Below are 27,554 nucleotides of genomic sequence, written 5' to 3'. Positions count from 1 at the left end.
TCCCATTCCCAGGCGCGTCCTTGGCATGTCCAGGCCAGCAGTGTCGGCATCCTGGAGCACCAGTCACAAATACCTGTTCCTGGACTCCAAAACCAGTGAGCCAGAGAATGAGTGCTGACCCTAGGTGACTCAGAAACCTGCTCCAATCTGGAAGGCGGAGCTCACCATCTCATTAAGGGTAGACATGCTGCAAACCCACCTCGCAGGAGCTGGGATGCCAGCACAGACAACTTTCTGAAGGATCCAATCATGCACACCAAGTGGTAGAAGGGTGTAATACCTCCCAGAGATGAGGGATATTTATTTATGGAAAATGTTCCATTAGTTTTAAACCCAGAAACCCATCTGGAAGGTCAAAAGGGATTTCCCCAAGCACCACTCATTAAGCTTCCATTTTGGGCATACTTGCTGTCCCTGTCCATTCAAAACCCCCAGGAGCACCTGTGAAAGCTTCTTCCCTTGGGGAAAGAGGACACACGCGGGCTTCATTGTACAGTCATCTGCAACATGAAGGGTCCCAGGCCCCAGAGAGCCGGCATGGTCACTATCACTTTCAAATCGAGGGGATGCTCCTTGAGAATTATGTGTCTCTTCAATATAGACATGTAAAAATCCTTCTGTATGCATTTCTTACGAGCCTACATATGGAGTTGTGAGGACAGGTGATGCCTCTTCATGGCTCCATGTTGGTGGTTTTCCACCAGTTGCTGGTTAGATCCACTGGCATCCTCACCAGGAAGCAGCTGGCCTTAGGAACGTGAGCCAGGTTAAAACCCAGGCTCAGTTGCCTCTTGTCAGCAACTTTCACCCAGGCTGCCAGGAAAGGTAGAACACACTCAAATGTGTATGTGAACGTGGAATGAGAAACACATGGCCGAACAGCAGGAAATAATGAACTGTGAAACTCAAGCAAATTCCTTCAGCTGCAACCCCTCCGCCAGTCAATGGTTGCACAGTTTCACAGCATTTCTCTTGTCTGCGCCAGCACCGTGTCTCTGAGTGAACTCAGAACCTTCTGGTAGGTGTCTAGCACATCCTGAGCAGTGGGCCGTTCTTCAGGAATCCAGTTCTTACATGCCTTGTGGATGTCAAACAGATGAAATCGCACCATATCACTCCCTTCAACATGCCCCAGAAGAAAACTGGAGACATCCGGAATCTTCCAAATGTCGACCTTCTCATCGTACGCAGGCATGAGGTCATCCTGGAAAGGCCTGTCCTCCCCATAGGGCCACAGCTGTTCTGGGGCCACAAAATCCCCGTGAAGCTCCCGGTGGCCACACTTGACAAATGTCCTGGTGCTGCGGTTCACTAGGGGCAGGGCATCCAGGTCATTGGCTACAATGCTGAAGTTGCTTGTCAGCAGGTACTGGGACAGCGTCTTGGGCAAGTCACTGGAGTCACACATGACCAGGGTACCCAGGGGGCTGCGGTGCAGGTAGTCAATGATGCTGACGTACTCCATGGCCAGCTGCAGCCTGTGCTGCCACGTGTTCACCTTCTGGTACTTGGAAAGGTTAAGTGTTGTCTCGAGGTTGCCCAAGGAACCAAGAGGGTGATACTCGGTGAGAACAGTGTTGTCTTCCTCGCAGAACCCGAGCAGTGTAACCACGTGTCTGCTCTGCAGAGATTTCAGCATCTGCAGCCCATGCAAGAAATCCTCCTTCATCTCTAGACGGGTGAGCCGTGAGAGGGCAACTTTGTGCTCTTTCCACTCGGAGAGAAAGACCTGAAACAAAGAACTGGCTTAGTGTGGGGAGTGACAAGCGTCTCTCGTCTCTCGTCTCTCGGGGGCAGATGCAGAGGCCTCGTCTGAGAAGTGCTCTGACCTCACTGTAAACTTAGAACAAAGACCACCTCCAGCAAGGTAAGCACCCCCAGAGTGCAGAGCACCTTAGGACAGGAGGGGGTAGAAGACACTGACTGGCCAGACACTGACAGCCTGCTGCAGCTGCTGCTCCTGCAGGGTGGCAGTGTGGAACACAGACGACAGGCTCAAGAGGGCGAGTCAAAGACACAGCTGCCCGTCCTGCAGTGTGCAGGGCGCAGAGCAGGAGTCGGCAGCACATGAAGCCAGAGCAGGTCAGGAAGACTAGACAACCCTCCAAGGGAGCTGAGCCCCTCCCCAGCCCTATCAACAGTAACGCTCCTATGGAAAGACAGCTCCTTTCCCTTGCAAGGTGCTGTTAAGTTGCTTCCCTTGTAAAGTCAAGAGCTACAGTGCTACACAAACAGGACACATATCCATATGGCCCAAGGTTAACATGAAGTGTACTGCAGCCCTGGCTTTTCACTTTTTACTAGCTAGAAACTTCCAGGAAGCACTACCATTCAGCGAAGAACAGAAAAGAAACATTACTGAAAAGGAAATGAGCTGACACTTCAGGTGATCCCTGGCTCTGCACATATGAACTCTCTTCATGGTCAAAACAAAGGGGGAGGCTTCTTAAAGCAACTTTTGATGTTATTTGTCCAGAATGTAACATCAACATTTACCATTTAAAAGCTATCTAACAAGTAACATGAAATAAATGAAAAACTCCGGGAATAAAAATTTGTCATTTTTTCTCTTTCCTCTCAGCCTGTCACTCTACCTTTCAAGCAAATAAGTCAAAAAAAAAAAAAAAAAAAAAAGGAAATCATGGGACATAGTCCAGTTTGGGTAGGATTACTCCATAGTGCCTTGTTTGGACACCAGTAATTACAATGGATGAATATGTTATAAATGAAAAAGAATACAAAGCTGTAATACTGTTCTATCAGCATAAAACAAAGCAACATTATATAGAAACCAAAGATAATATGGTGAAGTTTCAGTTGTCTTTATGTAGTGAGATTCTAGGTGTTATTTTCTTCCTTCAGATCTTTTGGTATTTTGTACCTACTCTAAAATATTCACATCCCATTGATAATTTTAAAAAAAGTTTTAACTCAAAAAATATTATATAAAATGGAGGTGGGCTTTGAAGATTTCCTGTGGGTATAAAAAGGGAGGGTTCACTAGGGAAAAACCATGATGGTTAACAGTTGGCCCTATGCACTCAAAAGGGCAAGCGCTTCCAAAGCCTCCTCAAATCCTCTACTCAGAGAAATGTCCCCATGGATGACTGTTTCTGTGAAAGGCCATTTTGTTGTGACTCACAACTTTTTAACATTTTCATATTGAACCCTCTCTCTCCAGAGAAGTGCCTCCTCACTGAAAAGGTCATGTGACTCGAGGACACGTCACTTTCTCAGGCCCATGTACATAAATGGTGCTAGTGCCAACAGATATATAGGAAGTAGACCAACAAATGGGAGAGTTCTTTCTTGTCAAATAAACAAATTCTTAAAAATTAAAAAAGTTGGGCCTGGCACAGTAGCCTAGCACTTGGAAGACCCTAAAGTCTTTGCCTTGAACACTCTGGGATCCCATATGGGCTCCGGTCCCAGGGGCCCTGCTTCCCATCCAGCTCTCTGCTTATGGCCTAGGAAAGCAGTCAAGGACGGCCCAGTGTTAGACCCTACATCCATGTGGGAGACCTGGAAGAAGCTCCTGGCTCCTGGCTTTGGATCAGCTGAGCCCTGGCCATTGCGGCCACTTGGGGAGTGAATCAAACAGATCTTCCTCTCTGTCTCTCCTTCTCTCTGTATATCTGACTTTCCAATAAAAAAATAATAAGAAAATAAATTTCCTTTTTATTATAAAATCAACCATGAATAGTTTTCTTGGTAAAAATTCAACTATAGAAGGACAGAGTATAACTCCTTCCCCCCAACCCAAAATAACACTCTTCATATCTAGTCATTATGCGCCCCTGAGTTTTTCCCACACTTTTGTATATATCAGTGCACATGTATAAAACAGCCTTTGAATTTGCTACTACACAAATTAGAATATACATATATTAGAAGGGTTTTTTCTCTTAACTGATGCCTACAAGATTTTTGCCAGATGTATATACATAGAGATCATCCTAAATTTTGAGGGTTTTTTTTTTTTTTTTTTTTTTATGTATAATCCATTTTATTGTATTGTTGTTGACAATCTTTACATAGTTAACTATAGTTGAAGGAAAATCAAGAAAGAGAAGGAAAAAAAAAAAAAAAGGTTCAGGGGGATAGGGAGGTGGGCAATGCTATTATGTCCATATTGTTTCCATCATGTATCCGAGGTAAAAGGGGATATTGAGGGAGAAGCCCCACCCGGTTTCCCGCCCACCCCAAGTCCCATATGTGGGGCATGCTCTGAGATATGTGCTCAAGTGGAGTTAATAGTTCTCCAGTTATGAGTCACTGCCAGTTTCGCTCGATGAGGTGGTCCACTGATTGATATGGTCCATCATGAAGTCTCCATTTGTCCCATATTTCGCTGCCAACATGTAGCTGAGATGAATGATTGTCCTATTCTGTCTTCTGTCTTTTCTTGGTTAGAATTCTGAGTCCAGCAGTTCAAGTGGGGAGATCTCCAAAGATACTTTGAGGTATTCCCAGACCAGATTCTTGTATGTTCTAGCAAGCACAGGGCCCGGCACAGTCCATCACCCTGATCAGCTGGTGGTTGCAATTGCTGTGTTGGTTCTGTTTTCAGTCCCGAGTTGCACTGGAACCAATGGGTGTTGCAGTCCAGTCTGGTTCGGCCCTTACATCAACCAGTGGGAGCTGCAGCCTAGTCGGGGCGACCCACAATAACCCCCACCAAGCCTGCCCCCTACCCTGGTTTGCCAATTTGTGTAGCAGAAGACCAGTCTGTCCCCCATCCCATTTGGCTCTGGTACTTGTCAATGGGTATTAAAGCTTAGTTCTATCTAATCGACTCAACCATCCAGCCCTCACAGATGTTGTTGAGTGCCTCTGTCTAGCCATCCCAGCCCCCGTCCTAGTTTTCATGCCCTCCCACGGGAATAGTGACCCAAGAAGGGGGAACCCACTTTTTCCCTCCCAGGTCTCTCTGTCCTGGTTTATGCACTCTTTAGGTGGTCCTGTGATTTGACTCGACAGAATTAGTCCCCAGTGCCAGCTTCTGCCAGCTGATGCTGTGGCCCTGATCTTGTCCACATGCAGCGCACAGGTGTTGTAGCCTTGCTTAGTCGTGTCTGTCTCTATCCCAGCCAACACTCTCCAGTGGGAGTGGTTGTCCAGCGAGGGGACCAGCCCCTTAACCCCCCCGCCAGCTCTGCCCCTCCCTTCCTGGATCTCACGTGTGCTGGATGGGTGTTGCATTCATATCCAGTACAGGCAACCACGCCCTGGCGTTCCAGAATGTGTACTGGTTTTGTGGCAACCAAACCCGGCCCATTCCACACTCTGTTCTGGTGATCGGATTTGCCAGAGGATGACATGAACTGATTCAGCCTGGCCTGCTCCTGACCCATGCCGAATGCATGCCAGTGGGAAACTTTCCATGGCCTATTCTGGGCTGTTTCCAATCATGCTTCTCGCGCTTACCTGCAGGGACTGTGTCCTGCCAGAGGAGTTGCCCAGGCTCCTCCATCAGAACCCCTCCCAATGCCAGATTTTGCGCTTGCCAGGGGGTTCTTGAGCCAACCCTACTCAGTTCACCTCCTGTCCTAGCAGGAACAGTGGCTTTTCCTGGCTGGCTTTCACCCCATTCTGACTCTTGTTGTTGGATGTTTCAGCCCAGCCATGGCTCGTCCATACCCACATACAGCTCACACATGGCTCAGAAGGGGATTGAGACCCAGCCTAGTCAGTCCCACATCTACCCTGTTTCTCCATAACACCAGATGGTGCTGGGATCTGAACCGGCCTGGTGCATCCAATCCCAGCCCACACTAGTGCCTCGGGTGACTGCAACTGTTTCCTAGATAGAACGCAGCCCCCATTCCAGCACATACACCCCTTGGTGGGAACCTCATCCCAGCTGTGGCTTCCCAGATTGGGACCGTTCCTAGCTGTAAATCACACACCTGCACGTGGTTGCTCCGAGGACCATTAGGTGCCAGCCTGCTACACAAGCCGGAGCTTATCTTTTACTTGATAGGTGTTCAAAGCTCAGCATTATTAAGGGATTGGAAGTTCTTCAAAGGAAGAGTTACTGGCATTGGGAATCTTTAGGATTGACTCAGATCCCAGAAACAGTGGGGTCACTCTAGAGCTATCTCAGCAGCGATTCAGATGTCCAATACCCCAGAGCTCCCCGGCCGGGCGGCCAGCAGCCAAAGCCTGGCACCAAATGGCGCACTGGCCGCCCTGGCCCAGCCCGCCATGAGCCATGGGCACATGGCGGACTGGGTTCGGGATCCGAGCTAGACGTCCTCTCCCGCAGCCCTCGGCTCGCCTCTGGCAGCCGGAAGTTAAATCCTGCAGGCCCGAGGTTGCGCCCCTCCCCAATCCCGTTCACCCACCACCCAATGAGGGTGTTGGGTGGGTCCCGGACATGCCCAGTCACGGAGGCCTCCCCCCTCGGCGTACTCACCCCAGAAGGAAGCAGGCCGCACCCAGGCATGTCCGGGCCCAGCCCGCCATGAGCCATGGGCACATGGCGGACTGGGTTCGGGATCCGAGCTAGACGTCCTCTCCCGCAGCCCTCGGCTCGCCTCTGGCAGCCGGAAGTTAAATCCTGCAGGCCCGAGGTTGCGCCCCTCCCCAATCCCGTTCACCCACCACCCAATGAGGGTGTTGGGTGGGTCCCGGACATGCCCAGTCACGGAGGCCTCCCCCCTCGGCGTACTCACCCCAGAAGGAAGCAGGCCGCACCCAGGCATGTCCGGGCCCAGCCCGCCATGAGCCATGGGCACATGGCGGACTGGGTTCGGGATCCGAGCTAGACGTCCTCTCCCGCAGCCCTCGGCTCGCCTCTTGAGGGTTTTTTTAATTGTTTATTTGAACGGCAGAGCCAGAGAGAATGATCAGATCAGAGCCAGAGCGAAGAACTCTGTTCAGGCCTCACATACAGATGTCACAGCTCCAGGTCCTCGACTGCCAACGGTGCCTCCCAGGGTGCCTCCCAGGGTACACAACAGCAGGGAGATGCAATGGAGGTGGAGGTGCCACCTGATCCCAGGCACACTGATAGGAGAGGTGGGTATCTCATGGCATGGCCTAACCCATTCACCACAATGGCCTGCCCCATTGATCATCTTTTTAAAGCTGTATACTATTTCATCATATGAGTATACTGTGTGCTAGTGTGTTTTCAGTAAGATTTCACAGATTAACATCTTTTTTTCAAATATAAAATAGGAAGGCCATTGGAAAGTATCAGTCTTTCTCTTAGATTACTATACAGCTATAATTTTGTACAGATCTTTGAAGAGCTTGTGCGTTCTGTTTTGACATTTAAATTGTTTCCCATTTTCTCCTAATGGCACCGCTACAGTTCCTGTACCTATGTATGCATCTGCACACATGGCATTTACTAGAAAAGCAGATGAAGACCACACACGGCCATCATCACCTCCATGTCTGTGCCAACACACACCTCCCACCGCCCCAGTGTCTATGCTTAGTGACACCATGTGCATCTCGTGCCAATCTCAAGAGCGAAAACCATCTCATTACAGCAACCTGTTCTTCCCCAGTATGAACGAGGCTGAACATGTTCATCTCAGTTACTGGCCTTTCTGGACCTCTGCTGTTGGAAGTCTGTCCCCTCCCCCTTATCCGTGGCTCTTCAGGGCTGCTTACCTGGTGCACACTGTATCACCCATGTGATCCCCCATGACAAATATAAAAGACGCAGCAAATAATTCAGTATGTGTTCCTTAACTTCTATGCAAATATTTACATCAAGGGAAAAACTGAAATTCTTATCACCATGAAATATACATTCTAGCGCAGGAAGCAATCAATAAAATAAACAGGAAAACTGTAAAGTACATCCATCAGAAGGTAAAATGTACTTCAGAAAAAAAAAAAGGGCAAAGGGCTTGCAGTTTTATTTCCGTTTCCATTTTTCATTTCTTCGAGAGGCACAGACAGAGCAACAGTGTGACAGAGAGAGAGCTCATCTGTGGCGGCCCCTGCCACGTGCCCCCAGCAGATGTGATGGTACCACACAGAACAGGCACCCAGTCACCTGAGTCATCATCACGCCAGCAGGAAGCTGCAGTCAGGAGTCAGAGAAGGCACTGAACCCAGACACACAAGTGAGTGGGATGCAGGTAACCCAAGCAGGCCAAAAGCCCACCCTTACAATTTCCAGTTAGGTTGGGGAACATCTCAGCAGGTTGGTGTCTTAAGGAGATAAAGCAATGAGCTGTCTGATATACAAGGAAACTCAACCCAAGAGAGAGCAGCAAGACCCTTTGCTGGTGCTGGGTGGAAGCAAGCTTCACAGGCTGCCAGAGCAAAAGGCCAGGGTCCTGGTGAGGGCCAGCAAGGCCAGCAGACTCGCTGGCAGGAAGGTGCAGACTGGCAGGGCCTCCTTGTTCAAAGGGTTCTGGTTTTCAGGGACAGAGCCACTGGAGCACTTGGATCATCCAGCTGCTGTGCTGAGGACAGAGACAAGGGGGCTGCAGGGGGAAGTGTAGAAGCAGAGAGACCATTCTGAAGGTCAACGAGATCATCCTTACAAGCCAAGGATGGTGTGGGTGCAATGGGAATAGACACCTGTACAATCTGAGATCAACTGGGAGTGTGCAGATTAACAGCTGCTGGTGGGTTGAACACAGAAGTGAGAGAAAGTGAGAGAGAAGTGCAGGACAAATCCTCATCACTCTGCCCTGTGCCCAGGGCAAAGAACATCACCTGAGACAGGGAGAACAAGAAAAGCAAGCTTTGAGGGGCAGTGTCTGGACCCATGACGTCTGGGGATATCCAAGCAGACATGCTGGGGCAGCTAGAGAAGCAGAGCTGGGGGAAGAGGTCTCTGCTGCAGACACAGCCAGCAAGGTCTCCGGGAGTGGACGTAGAAGAAATGGATGAACGGGGGACCCGGCAAAGGAGACTGGAACACATACTGTCATTTCACACACAGGACAGGCATTTGGCCTAGCAGTGAAGACGCTGGTTGATATGCCTACATCCAATATTGAAGTGTTTGGGTTTGAGCCTAGCTCTGCGTCCCAGCCTGCTTGCTACTAATGTGCCTGGGAGATAGCAGGTGCTATGGCTCAAGTACCGAGTCCCTTTCACCCGCCTGGGAGAACTGAATCATGATCCCGGCTCCTGGCTTCAGTTGGACAACCTCTGCTACTGAGGGTCTCCCGAGAGGCTCAGCTGATGGAAGATGTCTATCTCTCCCTCTCTTTCCTTGTCATTCTGTTTTAAAATATATAGATTGGGCCCAGTGGTGTGGCCTAGCGGCTAAATTCCTCGCCTTGAACGCACCAGGATCCCATATGAATGCCGGTTCTAATCCCGGCAGCTCCACTTCCCATCCAGCTCCCTGCTTGTGGCCTGGGAAAGCAGTTGAGGATGGCCCAAAGCCTTGGGACACTGCACCCGTGTGGGAGACCCGGAAGAGGTTCCTGGTTCCAGGCACTGGATCGACACAGCACTGGCCGTTGCAGCTCACTTGGGGAGTGAATCATCGGACGGAAGATCTTCCTCTCTGTCTCTCCTTCTCTCTGTACATCTGACTTTGTAATAAAAAAAATAAATAAATCTTTAAAAATATATATAGATTAAAAATTATAAAATGGCCTGGAATATTTTTTTAAAAATATGTTAAAATCCTTCCAAAGATTACACAAAATTAGGGTGGCGCCATGGCATTGTTGTTTAAGCCTGTCTGCTGTGCAGGCATCAGAGATGGGCACCGGTTTGAGTCTGGGCTGCTCCATATCCAATCCATCTCTCTGCTAATGTGCCTGGAAAGCAGCAAAGGATGGTCAAAGCACTCAGGTCCCTGCAAGCAGGTGCGAGACCTGCACAAAGCTCCTGGCTCCTGACAGGTGCAGCTCCAACTACTGTGGCCATCTGGTGAATGAATCAATGCATGGAAAATCTCTGCATTTCTCCTTTCCTCTCTGAAAAATCTGCCTTAAATAAAAATAAATCTTTTATATACTTTTTATTAATAGTTATTTTATTTTCATTACAAAATCAGATGTACAGAGAGGAGAAGAGACAGAGAAGAAGATCTTCTGTCCGATGATTCACTCCCCAAGTGACCGCAACGGCCAGTGCTGCGCTGATCAGAAGCCAGGATCCGGGAACTTCTTCCAGGTCTCCCACACGCGTGCAGGGTCCCAAAGCTTTGGACCGTCCTCGACTGCTTTCCCAGGCCACAAGCAGGGAGCTGGATGGGAAGTGGAGCCGCTGGGATTAGAACCAGCGCCCATATGGGATCCTGGCACGTTCAAGGCGAGGATTTTAGCCGCCAGGCCACCGCATCAGGCCCAAATCTATTTTTTTTTTTTAAGATTTATTTATTTTTATTGGAAAGGTGAGTATACAGAGAGGAGTAGAGACAGAGATGAAGATCTTCCTTCCAATGGTTCACTCCCCAAGTGACCACAACGGCTGTGCTATGCTGATCAGAAGCCAGGAGCCAGGAGCTTTTTCTGCCTCTCCCACATGAGTGCAGTGTCCCAAGGCTTTGGACCATCCTCGACTGCCTTCCCAGGCCACAAGCAGGGAGCTGGATGGGAAGCAGGGCCACTGGGATTAGAACCGGCGACCATATGGAATCCTGGTGCGTGCAAAGAGAGGACTTTAACCACTACACTATCACGCTGGGCCCGAATAAATAAATCTTTTGAGAGAGAGAGAGAGAGAACGAATGACAGAATAATGTATGAGACTGGCACTGTGGCACATAAAGTTAAGCCACTGTCTGCAATATCAGCATCCGATTCTATTCCAACCCACTTCCAATCCAACCTCGTGCTGATATGCCTAAGAAAACAAAGGATGGCCTGAGTACTTTGGGCCCCTGTACCAACGAAGGAGACCCAGACAAAGCTCCTCGCTTTGGCCTGCTCCAACCCCGGCTGACATAGTTATTTGGTGATGAACCAGTGGATGGAAGGTATCTCTTCTTTCTTGGTAACTGACAGACAAGTAGATTAACAAATAAATCAATAAAGCCCATTCTGACAAGATCAAATCCACACTTCTGAATTTTTAAGTTACTGTTCTGGAATTTAAAAAAAAAAAAACTCAACAGGAAACAGTCTTGATTCTCCACAGTGATTTGCAACCTCCTGAAACTGCCAACACACATTTGGTACGCAGGAAGATCCATTTGTGGCAATGCAGCTACGCCATGGCAAGCCACAACAAGGTGTGACCCGCTCTTGCCTCTGGCTGTCCACAGCAGTATGGCTGAACCTCTGCCTCCTGGGGGAACCGCTGCTCCCTCCAGGCTGTGGCTGGGCAGGGAACAGGGAGCCTCCCTGACTGATGGCAAAAGGTGTATCTGCTTGTTTTAAGGTGCAGAATCCTGAAGGGGTAAGTCCACATCTGCATCCCAGGGGAGGGGAGAGTGATGCTGAGGACACCAGAGGAGGAGCATTTTTACTGAACCTTCTATTACATATCTGAACGGACTCTACTGTTCTTATAACAAAAGAGAGAAGACAGTGGGACACTCTGCCTTTCACAAAGCAACCAGCGCAGTGACTGACAAAGCCACACACTGCTCCAGGAAGAGGACACAATTCCCGCAGTAATTCCAAACACGAACCAATACGGTAGGGAATGGGCAGTGTGTTCGTATATGGAAGTAATCATCAAAACGAAGCCACTGCATCATAGGGGTTTCAGTCCCTAAGCAGTGTGTGCTCCTGGCTGGATGTCATGGGCCCATCTTCTGTGCCCTCAGGATGCATACCCACTCCTAGGAGACTACCAAACCCAAGGTGAGCTTTCAGAGAGGAGATTCTCCAGAGTCCCACCTGGCCACACAGCACTGCTACGGTGCAGGGCTCCGCGGAGGCTGGAGGCACTGACAGTAGTAGGACTGGGACACGTCTCCTGAGATGACCAGGAGGGCCGTGGGAGCAAGCCCAAGAACTGCATCTCCTCCACCTCAGGCCAAGCACCCGCCTGAGTGCCAGGAGATGGGAGGGACCGTCCTGGCTTCCAACCAACGGGAGCAAACAGCAACCTCACCTTCCCACAGGAGTGGGAATGTCACTCTAAGGAGCAAAATCGCTTTTGGTTGAGAACTTACAAAGTCAGACGGGGAAAGAGAATCGAGCAAAGGTTAATTAAGAACAGCCAGTGGGCCTAGCACCGTAGCATAGCAAGTAAGACTATCACCCACAATGCCAACACTCCACGTAGGAACTGGTTCGAGTCCCAGCTGCCACCACTTCCAATTCAGCTACCTGCTAATGGGCCTGGGAAACCTACACAAGAGGGTCAAAGGCCTTGAACCCCTACAACGTGTAGGAGACCCAAAGGAAGCTCCTGGTTTCCAATTTCAGACTGACCCAACTCTAGCCATTGCAGCTGTTTGGAGAGTGAACCAGCAGATGCAGGGTCTCTCTCACTCTCTCTCACTCAAATATTCAAATATTTTCAGATTAAAAGGAAGATGGATAAGGAGGAGGAAGAAGAAGAAGAGCCAATGAGAGAGGAGGAAAACAGAGGGCAGGCTGTGCCGGGGGAGGCCTGGACTGCAGGGAGAAGAGTCAGCTACAACATGGGCTACAACAGTTAAAGAGGAGGAAGCCAGGGAAATGCCCAATCTGGGATCTGGTTATCTCCACAGAGCAGTCTCACCATGGAGGAGGGGTTCAGAAGCCGCACTAGAACCTGAGCAGTAGCAAGGGTACAGCTACAGACAGATTCGAGAACCCAAGGAACAGCATTTTTCTTTTAATTGCATATACTTGGTGATAATGAGCCCCCATTGGCTGGCTCACTCCTCACAGACCAGCTCAAGCTGAGTCTTCAATGTGTGGGATAGGAAACCAGCTATCTGAGCCAGAGCCAGCCTAGGGTGCACATTAGCAAAGGCTGGAATCAGGACTGAATCCAGGACACAAACCCTAGCACTTTGCTATACAACACAGGAGTCCCAACTTCTGGGCCAAACGTCTGGCCCAGGATATTGTTTAAAGCCCTTAGCCTGCACATACCAACGGGAGTGCTGCTTGGGGTGGGACGACCTGCTGTTGCAACAGAGGGAATAACTTAAATGAGTGACATCATGAGAAATCAGGGAGGGTAACTGAGCTGCTGGGCTCACAGATCCAGTGACTGGAAGAAGAAGACACGCCCTCGGGGTGGCCTCTGTTTTCATAATTCAGGAAGCAAGGACTGGTGACTGTGCTGAGTGCATGGCTGAGATTTGTGGCGAAGCATTTAAATCGTGTGGTTGTGGGATTTCCCTCTCTTCAGCACAACTGACATAGTACAGGTACCCAGCTGGGTTAAAATATGTCTGGGGTTGCTCCAGTCAGGTGTGATGGAGAGACAGAGCCAAAAGGGTAAGAGGGAAATGGATCATTCCCCACTGCGTGAGTGGCCAGCAAAGAGAGGATGGCTAGATCAGGAAGGCCAAAGGCAGTGGAGCCAAACACCGGGCTATGGGAGATCAGACTGGAATGGCAAGAATTTTGTTTACAGGGCCCAGCATGGTGGCCTAATGCTCTGGGATCCCACATGGGCGCCAGTTCTAATCCCAGTGGCCCTGCTTCCCATCCAGCTCCCTGCTTGTGGCCTGGGAAGGCAGACAAGCATGGCCCAAAGCCTTGGAACCCTGCACCCACGTGAGAGACTTGAAGAAAGTTCCTGGCTCCTGGCTTCGGATCAGCATAGCACTGGCCATTGCGGTCACTTGGGGAGTGAATCATTGGATGGAAGATTTTTCTCTCTGTCTCTCCTCCTCTCTGTATATCTGGCTTTGTAATAATAAATAAATAAATAAATAAATAAATAAATCTTAAAAGAAAAAAAAAAGAACTGCTGGGGGGGGTCTGGGACAATAGCTTAGTGGCTAAAGTCCTCGCCTTGCATGCACCAGGATCCTATACGGGTGCCAGTTTCTATCCTAGCTGCTCCATTTCCTATCCAGCTCCCTGCTTGTAGCCTGGAAAAGCAGTTGAAGATGGCCCAAAGCCTTGGGACCCTGTACCCTCATAAAGACTCGGAAAGAAGATCCTGGCTCCTGGCTTCAGTATGGCTCAGCACCGGCCATTGTGGCCACTTGGGAAGTGAGCCAGAGGATGGAAGATTTTTCTGTCTTTCCTTCTCTCTGTAAAAATCTGACTTTCCAATAAAAATAATTGCCAAAAATTTATATATATATTGCTTGGAGGCCCAGCGCAGTAGTCTACTAGCTAAAGTCTAAAATCTTTGCTTAATATGCACCGGATTTCTATCCCAGATGCCCCACTTCCCATCCAGCTCCCTGCCTGTGGCCTGGGAAAGCAGTAGAGGATGGCCCAAAGCCTTGGGACCCTGCACCCACCTGGGAGACCCAGAAAAGCCTCCTGGCTTCAGATGGGCTCAGCTCGAGCCACTGCAGCTACTTGGGCAGGGAACCAGCAAATGGAAGTCCTGTCTCTCTGTCTTTCCTCACTCTGTATATCTGCCTTTCCAATAAAATAAATAAATAAATAAATAAATAAATAAATAAATAAATAAATAATAAATAAATATTTATTTATTTTCTTTAAAAAAATATTTATTTGTTTTTTAAAGAAAAGTAATCTAACAAATCCCAAAAGTGTTCTAAGCAATTATGACAACACAGGGACAACCCTCAAGGTCACCCTTTGGAGATGGAAATCATGAGGCTAGGGGCAGGTGCTGTAGTGCTGCATATTAAGCTTCCATTGGACACCAGCATGCATCAGAGTGCTGGTTCAAGTCCTGGCTACTCCCCTTCTGATGCAACTCCCTGCTAATGTGCAGTCGATGGCTCAAGTACTTGGGCCTCTGCCACCCACACAGAGACCCAGATGGGAGTTCTAGACTCCTGGCTTTTGTCTGGCCAAACCCTGACTGTCCAGGGCATTTGGGAGTGACCAAATGCAGGTTCTTTCTCACTTATTTTCTCTCTGCATGCTGCCTTTCAGATAGATGGAAAAATAAACCTTTCTTTTCTAAAGGAAGAAATCACAGGTTGTATGTCCTTATCCTAACCACTACACCCTTCCTCGGCTGTCATGACCTAATGCCCTCACCACCTTGAAAGATCAACGAATGCCAAAATGCATACTCCCCTCCCAAGCACGGCTGTCAATGCAGCTACTGCTCCAGTCTCCACACAGCCCTTCCCGACTTTCCCATCTCTGGTAAGGCCAGCTCTGTTCTTCCTGCCTTCCAAGACAGAACCTGGCAGGCACCTATTCTTTCTCTTATATCCCAAAACCTAGGCTAGTAGGAAGTCACAATGGCAATGCCTTTAGAACATAAGAGTACTTCAAGACATCTAAGAAAAGTAGAATTGTTTATTTTTATACGAAACAAAACTACACACAGAGGGATCTTCAAAACATTCATACACACACACACACACACACACACAAATGGAGCCTCTGTTACATGGTGCAGCAAGTGAAGTTTCTGATTTCATACTGGAGTGCCAACTTGAGTCCCAGCTAACTTTGCTTCCAATCTAACTTCCTGCTAGTGTGCCTAGAAAGGCAACAAGTAATGACTCTAACGCTTTGGTCCCTGCCATCCACGTGCGAGAACAAGACGGAGCTCCTAGCTTCAGCCTGGCCTAGCTAGCTGTCTCAACCACTTGGAAAGTGAACCAGTGTATGAATACCTCTCTGTTTCTCCATGTCTATCATTATGGTTTTCAAATAAATACATCTTAAAAGAAAAATAGATTCCAGGCCTGGCGGCATGGCCTAGCAGCTAAAGTCCTCGCCTTGAACACACCAGGATCCCATATGAGTGCCGGTTCTAATCCCGGCAGCTCCACTTCCCATCCAGCTCCCTGCTTGTGGCCTGGGAAAGCAATTAAAGACGGCCCAAAGCCTTGGGACTCTGCACCCGCGTGGGAGACCCGAAAGAGGTCCCTGGTTCCCGGCTTCGGATCTGCGCAGCACCAGCCGTTGCAGTCACTTGGGGAATGAATCATCGAACAGAGGATCTTCCTCTCTGTCTCTCCTTCTCTCTGTACATCTGACTTTGTAATTAAAAAAATAATAAATCTTTAAGAAAAAAAAAGATTCCACCTGTTCACAAACTCTTTCAAGTAGCCTTGCACATCAGAACCCATCATTTGCTCACTTCTTTCTTCACTGATTTACAAAGGCCTAACCAATCCCCACCCTTCACAAAGCAGTCAAGATAATCCCTGGAAAAGATAAATTCCTCTTTCAAAATCACCCCCAGAGGCTTTCACAGCCCTGCAAGGCCACCCGTTGTGCCTGGCTCCCAACTGACACTTCTCTTACTTCATTTGCGGACTTTCTCATCCTGCCATTGGCCCAGGCTGTCTTCCTTCTCGGTCCTCTGACACCTGCCTGCTCTCACTCGTCTTCCCCCAAACCCGTGGACTCTGGTGACCATCTCACATCACTGCAGCCAGAGTCCTCCCCTGACCACTGAGTCACAAACCCATTCCTCTGTCCCTTCACTGCATGCGTCACTGACAAACACCAACCATACACTTGTTTTCTATTTCCTTTAGTGTTCGACTTCAAGCTGCCCTCACATCTACAGTGCAGGATTGAATCTTTGTAACAGCAGCTAGCTTGCTCATGGTTGTACTTTATATACAATCCTTTCCTTCCCACCCACACGAGGGGAGCAGCCTTAGTGTGCCAGTCTCCTGCGATAAAGTTACAAACCCATTAGCACCCTCCCAGTCTCATGCCAGCCAGTCAGGATGTCCTGGCAAGCAGCTGTGTCCAGTCATCTCTAACCAGCTGTCAGACTCACCAACTCCATTGCACCAGGAGGCCTCAGTTCTCACAGAAACGGCTACCAATCAAAGAGTGCTGGGATAAAGATTTCAAATCAATATAATACTATCATAGATTCTGAAAAACATCACCCATGGAACCTTTTGCCCGACATAATTTCTATCATTTTTGTATTTTCCTACATGCAGTTGAAAACAGTGTACTACACAATTCTGAATAGTACTTTTGTGTGACAGACACAGAGAGATACAGAGAAACACTTTCTGTCCACTGATCACTCTCCAGGTGTCCACAATAGCTAGGACTGGACCAGGCCTAAGTCAGGAACCTAAAACTTCACCTGGGTGTCTCACGTGGATGGCAGCAGCTCAAGTATTTAAGCCACTATCTACTGCCTCCCAAGAGTATGATCGGCAGGGAACTCAACAGAAAGCAGAGTAGCAGGACTCGAACCAGGCACTCCAACATGGCATGTGGGTATCCAAAGCAGAGTCGGAATTACTGTGCCAAACCTTGGCTCCTGTATCCTGTGTGGTCATCATAAAACTGCCTTCATCATGCCACGTGGGCCCCTAAGCCACTAAGAGATGACATCACAGCGTATTCTCCTAAAATTACTGTTACTAATTCTCAATAAGCACTCCTTTACACATCTGGCTTTTTCCCGCTTTGCATTATTTTTTTAGGATAGAGTCCCAGGTATGAGACAACTGGGTTAATGGAACGTCCATATTCCATATAAAACATCAAATTGCTTTTTCAAAGGACTATGCCATGGTTTAAGTATGATTTGGTCCCCAAAACTCCATGTAAAGAGTTTTGACATGTAAACTCCAAAATCCTGTATTAATGGTTCTAAGAGGGTGGAAAAAAATTGGTGGGGGCTTAAAAATGGCATGGGGAAGGGGTTCATTAGGTTGCCGGGGTTTATCCTATCTCTCCCCATTCCTGGCTAATCATGCCACCCTTGTGCTCCACAAGTTGCCATTGCCTTCACCCAACACCAAGCCAACAGGGCTGAGGGGTCTTCATACCCACCAAGTGAGGAGCTAAGTCAGCCTCAGCTGTTTACAGAGCTAACACAGGCACACACTCTGATGGCATCACAGAAGCAATCATGAACTCACTCTCTTCACAGCTCCTTCCCCAACACGCTTCAACTGCCTCACTTCCGTCCTCAGCTCCTCACAAGACAGCCACGGGGAGCAGTTCTTCATCTGTCCCACTCTGAAGTACCCATAGGGACAGTGGCTGGGGTCCAATGCCGAACGTCGAGGAGAAACAAAAAACCGATCCAGGCAGAAATAAAGCAGCAGGTTCATGAACGCCAGGACGAGCAGCAGCCCAACAGCTGGGGGCACTTCTCTGCGGTTCAGGCCTTTCCTGTTCCCCTCGGCTCTCTTCTCCATGCTGGTACTCTCTGTCATTTCCTAGGACACAAATGAAGCGAGGAGTAAAATCACTGTCAGTGTTTAACTCTGTGAAGGTGCAGGACTGAAGCTGATCACACCCCTCAGGCCTCTTACACTCCAGGATCCCAAAATTTTTCACAGTATTTCAGGATTCAGGAATGTACTGGCTAGTGGGCTTTATACAAAATGCTCAAGGTTAACTGCTCCCATCATCATTTTTGTTTTGTTTTGTTTTACAAACTAAATTCACCTAGTTCATTAGATCTGAAGATTCTGTCTAGCCACGGTGTGCATTAAGTAGACATTCATGAATGCAAAACGCATACAAGCACACTTCAGAAAGATTGTGGAAAATGGATTTAAACATGAGGTTAGGGGGCCCGGCGGCGTGGCCTAGCGGCTAAAGTCCTCGCCTTGAAAGCCCCGGGATCCCATATGGGCGCCGGTTCTAATCCCGGCAGCTCCACTTCCCATCCAGCTCCCTGCTTGTGGCCTGGGAAAGCAGTCGAGGACGGCCCAATGCATTCGGACCCTGCACCCGCGTGGGAGACCCGGAAGAGGTTCCAGGTTCCCGGCATTGGATCGGCGCAGCATCGGCCCGTTGTGGCTCACTTGGGGAGTGAATCATCGGACAGAAGATCTTCCTCTCTGTCTCTCCTCCTCTCTGTATATCTGGCTGTAATAAAATGAATAAATCTTTAAAAAAAAAAAAATGAGGTTAGGGATGGGCACCTGGCCTAACACTTGGGACGAGCACATAGCACATCAAAATGACTGGGCCGGACACCTGGCTCTGGCTCCTGATCTGGGTAACCTGAGGCACAGTGGCGACAGTTCAAGTAACTGGGTTCCTGTCACTCAAAGGGAAGCTCTGGACTGCGTTCCTGGCTGCTGGGGAGCCAAGCAACAAAGGGTCTCTCAAAAAAAAAAAAACATTGAGCTTATTTCGGTACAAAAAAGTTCATAGAAATATGTTTTTTTTAAAACTATGGACTTGAACATTTTTGAACGAAAATGAACTTGTATTTTAATTCCATTTTCCCAAACATTTTGTGACGTATACCCTTCCATTTGCTAGTCCAGGGGGTCAGGGCAGAAGATGGACAAACATAGCAGTAGGAGGTAAAGGCTGGAATGCTGAGGCCCTCCTAATCTCTAAAAACATTAGGACAGTCTCTGGAAGGCCCTCAGAAGTCCTAACTGTTCTTAAGAAAGGAAAGCTGCTCTCCAGCAGTGGAGGATCCAAAGGCAGACCTGCAGTGGAGAAGACAGAGTGGGAGGCTGCCAGAGGCCCTGGCAGTCATCTAGGATCAGACGCAAACAGATGAGCTAGACTACTGGAGCTGAGACAGGAAGGACTCAGAGCTGACCTGGACAATAAGCAGCTACTGACAAGGCAAGGACCAGGGCAAGAGACCTGGGACCAGGCAGGCGGGGGAGGGGGGCAGGAAGGGACCCTGGCAACAGCAAGGGTTTGTCACTATAAGTGCTTTGGCAGAGCCAGAAGGCAAGCACCCCCACCAGTGTATGCCAGGTGCATATCAGCCTGGCAGGCAAGGGAACTCTAGCATCTGAACAGCCCATGGCTCCTTGTGTCACAAACACCTGCAACGCAGAGGTTACCCTCTCGGAGCAACCTCCTTCCCCCAGCTCAGGTCTCCATCCAAACACTTGGGTCAGTGAGCACTCTGGTTAGCCCCAGGCTTGAAAGCATTCTGCCACAAAGGAGCAAACACAAGCGGCTCTAGACACAAATACACTGCAGCAGTCCAAATGGTGTGGCCCCTTGAGCTCTCAAGCCCCAGACGGTGCAGCAGCCACAGGGAAGTCTGCCCACAAGTTCAAGAGCCTGTCTGGGATCAGCCCCATGCCCCACTCTTCACCTTCCCTCTCATTCACCCAACACGGATGAAACCTCTTCTCAATGCCCAGCACTAGGCTGGGTACTGAAGACACACCAACGAATTAAACAGAGATAGTTCCTCCCATCCCAGAGCTTAGGGAAAATCTAGTGGGTAAACGGACAGTGGCGTCCACTTGGCAATCCAGACTAGATGCCAAGCACTTTGCAAACCTCTGCTCAGTTCTCTGCACATCAAAAACACAAGTTCAATGACAGTTGGCCTAAGCGTCACCTGTCCCCAGCATCCTATAATTTGTTCTTTCCCTTCGATTCACACATCTCAGGTCCAAGGTGTGCAGTCTCACTGCTTCTGAGTCAATAAAACCAACAGGTCTCCTCCATGCGGACACAGGCAGGGCAGCCTGGGACACTCTCTTTAAAGTTCTCTCACCTCTTGCTGTATACCTTCGAACATTGCTGATGGTGGAAAAGAGACCAAGGTCTCTCCCTCCCAGCCTTCAAGGCCAGGTCTTTCCTCTTCTAAATCATTACCAGAATTCCTAATTTCTTCCATTATTTAAAATGTGTTACTTTCACACACAGAACACTATTCAACCATAAAAAAGAACTAAGCTCAGATTCAGGCTACAAAATGGATAAAACTCAGCAACATGATACTAAGTCAAACACGGCAGTCATGGGCAGCCACACGCTCCGGCACAGCAGTTATGAGGCCCAGTGGATCACCCGCATTCCATAACACAGTGCCTGGCCTCAAGTCGGATCTGAGCTCCCTGCTGATGCACACCCTTAAGCGATGGCGATGATGGCCCAAGCACCTGAGTTCTCGGCACCCACGAGGCAGATCTGCACAGTGTTCTAGACTCCCAGCTTCAGGTTGGTCCAGCCCCAGCCATTGTGGGCATCTGGGGTGTGAACCAGCTAACAGAAAACCTGTCTCTCAAATAAACAAAGCCTCCCTTCAAAGGTCACATGCAGTAGGACTCCATTTATATGAAACACCCAGAACCGGCAAATTTGGAGACAGACAGACCAGTGGTTACCATGGGTGGGGCAGAGTAGAGATGGGACCTGACGGGCAATGAACACAAGATTTCTTTCTGAATGGAAATGTTCTGGAATCAGACAGTGCTGATGGCTGTACAACCTTGTGACTGAATTTAAAAAACAAACACACACGGAATTGTACACCTTGAAATGGCAACTTCTGGAGCAGATATCTGGCCCAGCAGAGATGTTGGTTATGCTCCCAGCATCCCAAACTGAAGTATCTGAATCTGATACTTGCCTCCGCTTCCTGCTAATACAGAACCCAGAGAGCAACAGTGACAGCCCAGGTAGCTGGGTTCCTGTGCCCATGCAGGAGACCTGGATTACATTCCTGGCTTCCAGCCTCAGCCTCGGCCTTGACCCTATCCTGGCCATCTTGGAGAGTGAACTAGTACATGGGAGTTCTCACTCTCTTTTTTCTTAAATTAAAAATAAGCAAGTAAATAAACTAAAAAAAAATTAATTACACATAAACCTTATAGCATGAAAATTATATCTCAATCCTAACGATAAAAATACTTCCCAAATTCAATTTGCGGCCTTTCCCTTGAAAGTTACTCTTTCCACAGTGGCATAACTCCGAAAGTGACAGTGTCGTGCTACTCTCCCACACCAGAGGTAGCAGCAGAGCCTCAGCACGCACTGCTTCGTCCTCTACTCGGGAACGGACACGACCCTCGCAGGCAGCTTTCCCCAACAAAGGGCTGCTCGCCTCTTGGCCACTGCCAAGGGGCTGTGTGAACCCTACTCAACCACTTCATAGCACTCACTCAATCAGCAGACTCCACTCCTGCTACTCCATACCTCAGCCCTGCCCCCCGTGCCTCAGTCTCCCCACTGCGTCCACCTGGCTCATCGAGACTCCAACCCCCCCACTTTCTCTGTGCCCACTCCCCTTCCTGGTACCTCAGGGCTTTCCACCATGACAGCCTTTGCCGCCAGGCCAGGACCCAGCCTCTGGAGCTTCTCACACCAGTACCTGCCCTCAGGGTGCTCTGTAGACTGGTCACTGACTGCTATCTCTCTCCTAACACTTAGTGCAGCCAACCAGCTCTCAGCTCAGACCCTGGGCCCTGGCTCAGCCATCCCTCTCCTATGAAGGGCCCCGCAAGCACTGAGGCTCAGGGACCAACATCAAAATCGAGAGCACTACACAGCTATGCTTTGCAATGTATACAGAGGTGGTACAAAGACAAGCCAGGTGCCATGCCCATCACAGCTGTCACTCCATCCCAGGTGATTCCTAAACACATGAGGCCATGTTCCAGTGAAGACAGCTGTCATGTGTAACAGAATACTGTTCTTTGCTGGGTTTCTCTCAAACACGTAGTGATTAGAGCACTCCCAATACTAGGGCTCCAGCCTGTGGCTGGCAACGCCCACGCAATCTCAACCTGCTGGCAGCATCTGTGCTGCCTCAACCCTGGAATTCCCAGGTCCACACTGGGGACCAGCACCTTCTCTCACATCACTCAGCTGGTTTAGCACACCCCCCTCACGTCACTCAACTGGTCCAGCATCCCCTCTCACATCGCTCAGCCGGTTCAGTGCCCCCCTCACATCACTCAGCCAGTTGAGGGTCCCCTCTCACGTCACTCAGCCGGCCCAGCACTCCCTCTCATGTCACAGCCGGCTCATCAAGCCTGGCATACCCACAGCTGCACTCAGTGTCGGCCTCCTGCACCCAGCACCCCTTTCTCCAGGGCTCCCTACTTACCAAGTCACCAACCAGGGTAATGTCCCCGCCCCGCTCCCTAACTCAACCTCAGAATCGATTCTGTCTTCCAACCCGCTGTCACAGCGGTCCACTCCCTCCAGCCCGCCACCTCTGCCCTGATGTGAACACCAGTGTCTCTTACCTGGGTTTCTGCAGCAGCTTCCTATGTGGTCTTCACTCCCTTCTCTTTCCCAGTCCATTCTCCACACGGCCAATAGGACCTTTTATCTTTAATGAGAGTTTCAAGAAGAAAAAATTAAAAAGATGACTATCCATCCAGCTTGGTAAAGTTGCATTGCATATTAGTTTTAGGGCTTTCTACTTTTTCTAAAATTCTATTTATTCTGATTTTGTTTTGAAGGGCAGAAAGACACACTGAGACAAAGAGATGGAGAGATCTTTCAGCTGCTAGCTTACTTCCCAAATGCCAGCAACAACCAGGGCTGGGCTAGGCTAGAGTCAGTCTGGAACTGAATCCAGCGCTCCCACCCGGGCTACGGGCCCAGGTACTGAGCCACCACCTGCTGCCCCACCTAGGATACACTCAGCTGAGACTTTTGGGAATAGAGTAGCCACAACTCCGATATGATTCTGGTATCCCCCTCCCTACCCCCACAGCCCACCCTTGCAGTTAATCTCAACGCTCGAAAGCCCTTTCCCAAATCTCCCTCCACCGATTCAACCCCCAAATCATATATGTATTTTCTTTAAGAAAATACAATTAGGAATGCAAAACCTTTACTGGATCCATGCCAGGAACTGGTAGGATTCGTGCAAGAGAAGAGTGGAGAAGTTGCCTCCTCACCTCACCCCACGCGTGCAGGTCTGGTCCAGCCCTAGAGAGCCTCTGCCACACACCTGCTTTATTTCCACTCAAAGGCTGCCAACATCAGCGGGTAAATTCAACAGGACCCCAGGAACTCCGGTTTCTAATCTTTGTGGGACCCTCACCATTACCTAACAATTCCCTCACACATATCTTGTTGGCTCTCTCTCACATTTCAGCAGCCGATTAATTATCCCCAAGTCCTCACTGCACGACTAGAACGCTCTCTCAGCAGAAGACAACCACTGTCAGATCAAGCTGATTTCATAGTGCCAACTTTACGCAATATCCACAAAGTGGATATAACTGCTGCTCCCATTTCAAAGTCCAAAGCCATGAAACTGCAACCCACATTCTTGTAAACCCTGCAGTGCCTAGCTGCTGGACAGACCTTGAGGTCAGCAGGACAGGCACTGCTTACACAAAGAAAATGACAACAGGGCATAAGATGGAACCCACCACTCCACAGTCCCAGGTTGGCTTTGACACAAAAAAGGAATGCAATACAGAAGACACCTGTTCAGCACGTAATGACGGAGTAAAGAAATTGGAGTAAAAGACATAGCAGTAATCACCCTGCCACAAAAAGGAAGGAAAGCCGGACACGTGCAGCAAAAGGGACAAAACTGGGGACCACTGCTTTCTATGGAGTAAGCCACACGTGGACAGGGACATTGTACATGCGTAAACAGGAATTCTACATAGTGACTAACAGAGGTTGGTGAGGTGGGGCGGGACACCTGGCAGGGAAACCCAGGCCAACCCGAGGAGGCGTAATATCCTGTGTAAACTCCAAGAATGACACGATAAGCAAATGGAAAGGGTGGTGCATCTGTCTGCTCTGTGTGTCTGCACTGTACCCGTTAAAAAATGAAAAAAGCACCGCGGAGGAAACCGACGAGCATCACCCAATACAACTTGAGGAGTGAAGCCCTTGTTGGCAATACGGTATACGCCAAGTTAATTATCTTGAATATCGCAGCCCTACAGTGCTGTTAGTTACCGAGAAGGACCAAGAAGGCCAAAAGACTAAATAAAAGGCTTTTCCACAGTCCCAGGCAGGCCTGCGGCGGCAGGTTGAGCAACCCTGGCCGGTGCCGGGCCGAGCAGCGGGGCTGCGGCCCAGGCAGCCTGCGGAGGTGCGGTACGCCCACCGCGCGCCAGCTAGGCCGCCGCCCCGCAAGCCCCGGCCCCGGTGCAGGGCCGCCTCGGCCAGCCGCGAGGCCACAGACCCGCCGCCCCGCAACACGCCCTGCCGCGCGCCCCGCTTCGCCCTACCTGTCCGCGGCCGCCGCGCGCTCCTCAGACGCCCCGGCCCGCGCGCGCGCATGCGGCCTCCTGCGCCGGCGCGGCCGGAAACGAGCCCGGGCCGGGGACGCGGCTGCCCGCTGGCGGCCGCCTGGGACTCGGGCCCGCGCTGGGTCTAGTCCAGCAATCGTGGGCATTCCGGAGTGACCCCGGACGATGGGTGATGTATGTTTGCGCTTTAAACATTAAAATACAAATTAAAAGTCACAACAACCCCAAGGGATGCTGGGCCTCATCATCACCCCGTACTTAGCCCACACTGTGATTCAAGGGGTCCAGAAGCTGGGACCTGGGCTCCAGGCAGGCAGGTGTCGGGCAAAACTGCAGCCTTTTAGAACAAAGCTTTCTTTATTGTACAGCCCTGCTGGATCTAGCTCCAGCTGCCCCGAAAGTAGTAAGGAAATCCGGCTGCACTCCTGCCGCCAAGGCTGTGCCAGCCCCCAGCCTAGCCGACTCGTGATGAAGCCTTGGTCAGAATGGTGTAGCAAAATGTTTTGCTATGCGAACTCTGCCTGCTTCCCCTCCCTGGGAAAGGCTGGGTGTTAAGGTGCTAGCCTGCCACACCCTGGTTGCCTGCTATCATCCTAAAGGAACTTCCTTTCCTTTCCTCCATCTGTATGCACACATCATTGGCCTTTCCTCTGGGTACCTGACTACAGGCTCAGCAACAGACCACAGCTCATGAACAGACAGAGCATATAGAGGAAACTTTTTTTAATTGGAAAGTCAGATTTACAGAGAGAAGGAGAGACAGATCTTCCATCTGTGGTGCCACAATAGCTGGAGCCGAGCCAATCCAATGCCAGGAGATAGGAGCTTCTTCTGGATCGCTCACATGGGTGCAGGGTCCCAGGACTTCGGTCCATTTTCTACTGCTTTCCCAGGTCACAAGCAGGAATGGGAAGTGGGGCACCAAGTGGGGCAGCTGGGACACAAACCGGTGCCTATATGGAATCCTGGTGCATGCAAGACGAGAACTTTGGCCACTCCACTGCTGTGCCTGCCCAGCCCTAGAGGAAACTTTTTTAAAGATCTCAAAACATCTCACTCCTGAATTTCATCATGGTATGTGTCAGAGAGGGAGGCAGCAGCTGGTGATGAATGACTGGATACAATTATTAACATTTGACAAAAGATCTGTGAAAGGAGTAGTTAGAACTCAAACAGCAAACTACCACCCAAAAAAGAAGAAAATTAAAGACTAACACATTTTGTGGAAAGCACGGTTTGACATGTCATTACAACGAAGACACAATCAGACTTGCAAAGCCAAAGGCTAACCCCTGAGAGCAGTCAAGTCCTGAATGGATCAGAAAAAGGCCAGGGAACTTTAAAAACCGACACAACTTGTCAAGATGATACTGGCCTCTAGCAAATTTAAAATCCTGTTCAGAAACACACACTATGATTAGCTAACACTTTAAATGTTGCACAGCAATAACATCAGAATATTTGACAATTTTTCAGATATAAAGTCTATACTTCAACTCTTAAGAAAAACATAGCGTTGGGCCCGGCGGCGTGGCCTAGCGGCTAAAGTCCTCGCCTTGAAAGCCCTGGGATCCCATATGGGCGCCGGTTCTAATCCTGGCAGCTCCACTTCCCATCCAGCTCCCTGCTTGTGGCCTGGGAAAGCAGTTGAGGATGGCCCAATGCATTGGGACCCTGCACCCGTGCGGGAGACCCGGAAGAGGTTCCTGGTTCCCAGCATCGGATCGGCGAGCATCGGCCCGTTGCGGCTCACTTGGGTAGTGAATCATCGGACGGAAGATCTTCCTCTCTGTCTCTCCTCCTCTGTGTATATCTGGCTGTAATAAAATGAATAAATCTTTAAAAAAAAAAAAAAAGAAAAACATAGCGTGTTAAGTATCATGTTTACATAACTGAGAACACTGCTGATTGGTGACTGTTTACCAACACAAGGAAAAATGTATCAGCTAATTGTTTCCAAAGTTAGATTTTTAACTAGTAAGTAGACACAAAGAAGCTGTGAAACCCAGGGCAGACTCCAGGGTGGAGAAAGCTAACTCCTGTGAGATGGAGTGAGCATGCTCAAACCTCTCTTCTATGAATATTGCAGGCAGTTCAAACAGAATTTGAAGCACCATTAAACACATCTTCCTGTTCTTTTCGCCCTTTGCTTCCTCCCTGAACTCTACCTAGCTCAAAGCCAGAAGTGAGCACTGGCAGGTCCGAAGAGAGAATAACAGAAACTTTCTGGTTCTGGCTTATGAGACAGAAAAGGGAACTAGTAAAACCCAGAGAAAATTCTGTTTTCCCTCTTTTTCTTCATGTCTTCACAGTGCAGTGCTCGTCAAGCTTATTTCAGGGAAGGTGGTAGATCTTGAATCAATCCATTTAAGCTCCTACCTTTAAAAATTATCAGTTAACCAAATCGAGCAAAAGGAAATAATAAACCAAATAGGAGGAAACAGAATTCCAATTCAAGTAAAATTTCTATCACATGAAGAAACCTAGTAGAGCCTCACTTGATGCAACTGTTGAGGAAACATTCATCTTAATTTTGTCGGTCAGAGCTGGGCCCAAGCCAAGAGCCAGGAACTCAGTCCAGGCCTCCCTTGTGAGTAGAAGGGCCAAGCACTTCAGAACCATCACCACTGCCTCCCAGGGTCTACTAGGCACGAAGCTG

At 49.4% G+C, this 27,554-nt stretch overlaps 1 protein-coding gene across 1 annotated transcript; it reads right to left on the bottom strand.

Annotated features, from left to right (window-relative positions):
- Nucleotides 1-736: 736 nt before the first annotated feature.
- On the bottom strand, nucleotides 737-24,924 carry POMK (protein O-mannose kinase). Its single transcript, XM_058669820.1, has 4 exons — nucleotides 24,875-24,924; nucleotides 22,913-22,998; nucleotides 17,855-18,157; nucleotides 737-1,729 (listed from the first exon to the last, which is right to left on the bottom strand). The coding sequence occupies exons 3-4, from the start codon at nucleotides 18,152-18,154 to the stop codon at nucleotides 959-961; spliced, it is 1,071 nt and encodes a 356-aa protein (XP_058525803.1). The 5' UTR covers nucleotides 18,155-18,157; nucleotides 22,913-22,998; nucleotides 24,875-24,924; the 3' UTR covers nucleotides 737-958.
- Nucleotides 24,925-27,554: the final 2,630 nt, after the last annotated feature.

Source organism: Ochotona princeps, chromosome 11 (assembly GCF_030435755.1).
Source record: "Ochotona princeps isolate mOchPri1 chromosome 11, mOchPri1.hap1, whole genome shotgun sequence".
Taxonomy (NCBI): Eukaryota; Metazoa; Chordata; class Mammalia; order Lagomorpha; family Ochotonidae; genus Ochotona; species Ochotona princeps.
Note: the sequence above shows the minus strand (reverse complement) of the source record. Positions and strands in the feature narration are given on the sequence as shown.